The sequence below is a fragment of the Dendrobium catenatum genome, unplaced genomic scaffold (genome assembly GCF_001605985.2).
Source record: "Dendrobium catenatum unplaced genomic scaffold, ASM160598v2 fragScaff_scaffold_231, whole genome shotgun sequence".
NCBI lineage: Eukaryota > Viridiplantae > Streptophyta > Magnoliopsida > Asparagales > Orchidaceae > Dendrobium > Dendrobium catenatum.
This window is the reverse complement of record NW_021318693.1, coordinates 10,454,719-10,458,309: the sequence shown is the minus strand read 5'-3', so window position 1 is coordinate 10,458,309 and position 3,591 is coordinate 10,454,719. Positions and strand designations below refer to the sequence as shown.

Sequence of the window (3,591 nt, the reverse complement as noted above, 5' to 3'; positions counted from 1 at the left end):
TTATACTTTTGATTTTTTTGTACAGTCATGGCTTTTCTGCTCTTTTTTCCTTTCTGTCTGAAAGCCATGAGCTGTATTTGTATATGAACAAGATAGATGATTGGTTCCGCTGTATTTTGATGTTTAGTAGCTCTGTGTGTCTGTTTCTGTGTGTAATATTTGGAAGAAAGTTCTGAACCAAATTCCAAAGCCAGATCCTGGAATCAGTTCAGTCAATTTGAGTTTGGCCACGACCTGATGCGAGCGGGATCCGTCCCGGTCGGGTTGGGTCGTGACAAGCTTTTGGTGGTATCAGAGCAATAGTTTTGGAATTTAGATTGTAGGATTGTAAGACAGAGCTATAGGAAGTGATCTGAGTCTGTCTTGGGTAGTTTTGGTTTGTCCGGATTTTTATTGTGTCATTTTTGTGATTAGTTTTCTGGATTTTCTGTATGGATCTGCCAAATCCCGAGATGACAGATGGTCAAAGTGCCAGTCAGGCAGCACCAGTGGGTAGTACAGCCCCAGTGGTTGGTGCAAATACACTTTCCCAGTTTGCTACATTGGTTGCTCAGATGATGAGCGAGACTCACAGTAGAGCCTCTACTGTTTGATCTGAGGATATTGATAGACATCTTCATATGTTTTTGAGATTGAAACCACCAAGGTTTGAGGGTGCTGTTGAGCCCAGAGCAGCTGAGGAGGTTAGAGAAGACTTTTGACGGCATGCAGTGTCCGTCAGATAGGAAAGTACATTTGGCAGTTTTTCTGTTGGATGGGGAAGCAAAGCACTGGTGGGTAGGCCAGCAGGAAGCAAAGTTTCAGGGTAGATTGAACTCCCTGATTTCTTGGGAAGAATTTTCTGAGGTATTCCGAGCTTGGTTTGTTCCCCCATCTGCCGTGCAGCAGATGCAGGAGAGTTTTCTAGGGCTAGTTCAAGGGAGCAAGACGGTGATGCAGTACGAGGTAGAGTTTACTTCCTTAGCCCGATATGCTCCGCAGCTGGTGAGTACTTCTTCTGAGAAGTGCTATCGATTTCTGAGGGGACTACGAGACAGTCTGAGGCAGCCCCTGGTGCCATTTCATATTTCTGATTTTTCTAAGCTTGTGGAGAGAGCTCGTCTGATAGAGAACGATCTGATGGCTACTCAGCAGCAGTGGACTGCGAGTAGGAAGAGGTTTGGGGGTGATTCGAGCAGTAGTTCATCTGGCAAGAGGAGATTTGTTTATAGTTCTGGAGACTTCAAGAGGAGTGGACAGTCTAGTACGACCAGTACGACCAACTCTGGATCTGTTAGTGGGGCACCTGTATGCCAGAGTTGTGGACGATGACATTTTGGCCAGTGCTACAGGATGACCGGTCAGTGCTTCAGATGTGGTCAGCCAGGATATCGAATTGCAGAGTGTCCACAAGCTGGATTTGATCGACTATCTGAGTTTCGATCCGAGAGCTTTGTTAGACCTGCCGGTTCAGCAGGAAGACCGAGGACTTCCTCCACATCCTAAGGGATCTGGTAGAGGTGGTGGTTTGAGTTCTGTGCCACGGAGACCACCTACTGCTAGTCAGAGGGAGCCTAGTTCTGTAGCTTCAGCTCCAGCTCCAGTTCAGCCACGAGTGTACAGTCTGAGTCAGCAGGAGGCTCGAGATGCTCCGGATGTGGTGATAGGTACAATTTATATTTCTGATCAGCCCTGTCGTGTTTTGTTTGATTCTGGAGCCAGTCATTCTTTTCTTTCCGAGCATTATTTTGATGCTTTGCATCTAGATTCGATTTTACTGCCGATTTCTCTTTCTGTGATTTTGCCAGCTGGAAGTAATTTGATTGCTCGAAAGTTTTGTTTTTGTGGGATTGAGATTGCTGGCAAAAAGTGGGGATTGAGTTTGATTTTGTTGCCAATTTCTTCGTACGATGTGATTTTGGGTATGGATTGGCTGAGTCTGTATGAGGCTCAGATCGACTATTTGAAGAAGCAAGTGAGCTTGCTTATGTCAGGAGAGAGATGTGTATTCTAAGGCTTACGAGGTATTCTCTCTTGTCTGATTTCTGTATTGAAAATGTGAAGAATGTGGAAGAAGGGTTGTTCGGTATTTTTGGCTTCAGTGCGGGATATAAACCTGGATGTGGGTTCTGTTTCTGATATCCCAGTGGTACGAGAGTTTGCTGATATATTTCCTGAGGAGTTGGTTGGTTTACCTTTGGATAGAGATGTGGAGTTATCTATTGATATTTTTCCGGGAACAGCTCCGATATCAAAAGCTCCGTACATGATGGCACCGAAAGAACTTTCTGAGTTGAAAGTTCAGCTTCAAGAGTTGGTGGATAGTGGATTTGTTCGTTCTAGTATTTCTCCTTGGGGAGCACCTATTTTGTTTGTGAAGAAGAAGGACAGAATACTCTGTATGTGTGTTGACTACAAAGATTTGAATAAAGTCACGATCAAGAATAAGTATCCCTTACCACGGATTGATGACTTGTTTGACCAGCTTTCTAGTTCTTCTATGTTTTCGAAGATTGATTTGAGATCTGGATATTATTAGGTGAAGGTAAAGGAAACTGATGTGGTGAAGACAGCTTTCAGTACTCTGTACGGACACTACGAGTTCTTGGTTATGCCTTTTGGGGTAACCAATGCACCTGCTATTTTCATGGATCTCATGAACAGAGTGTTCAGGGAATATTTAGATCAGTTTGTGATCGTCTTCATCGACAATATTTTGGTATATTCTGCTTCCGAGGATGATCATGCCAGACATTTGAGCATTGTGTTGGAGACTCTGAGACGGCATTAGTTGTATGCTAAGTTCTCCAAGTGTGAATTCTGGCTGAAGAGCATCTCATTTCTAGGGCATATGATTAGCGGTGAAGGTATTTCTGTAGATCCCCAGAAGATTCAGGCTGTTGCGGGTTGGCCAAGGCCTACATCGGTATTTGAGGTACGTAGTTTCTTAGGCATGCCTGGATATTACAGGAAGTTTGTGAAAGGATTTTCTCAGATTGCTACGCCTCTGACGAGACTTACTCAGAAGTCAGTAGCTTTTGTTTGGACACCGGAGTATGAGGCTAGTTTTCAGAGATTAAAGGACTCTCTGACTTCAGCTCCAGTGTTAGCACTTCCTGTCACGCCCCAAGTTCTAACTTGGAAAGAATGTTGATCAACCCAGCCATTTACCAGAGTCATCTAGTCTCCAATTAATAACAGTCTATAAAAAAGTCTATAAATTTAAAACATCCATATACAAGTCGATCCATATCTCAAAACATCATATACAATACTCAGGAACCATGCTAAAACCACATATACTGAAATCTATCCTGTCCTGAGTACAAAAGAATCAAAATCATCAAAAGAACTAAAAACTTGTAGATCCTGATCAACTTCTATTCCCCTGCTCCCGAGCCCTGACCTGAAAAGTATCAACCGCATATAATGAGCTTTACAAAGCCCAGCAGGTCACCTACTACCTATAACTGAAATCAAAGCACGGCGATGCTATCAATATGCATGTCAATCAATCAATTTCATATCAGTCAATGGTCAATGAGTCTATGCAATACGGAAATCCATAGTCAATGAAATCAAGTCTATGCAGCGGCGGGCGAATCGATAAAT

The 3,591-nt window shown here is 43.4% G+C and overlaps 1 protein-coding gene across 1 annotated transcript; it reads left to right on the top strand.

Annotated features, from left to right (window-relative positions):
• The first annotated feature begins 452 nt into the window (after positions 1-452).
• LOC114579207 lies at positions 453-3,133 on the top strand. Its single transcript, XM_028693205.1, has 7 exons — positions 453-573; positions 647-984; positions 1,382-1,646; positions 1,746-1,954; positions 2,057-2,164; positions 2,519-2,698; positions 2,810-3,133. The coding sequence occupies exons 1-7, from the start codon at positions 453-455 to the stop codon at positions 3,131-3,133; spliced, it is 1,545 nt and encodes a 514-aa protein (XP_028549038.1).
• The last annotated feature ends 458 nt before the right edge of the window (positions 3,134-3,591 follow it).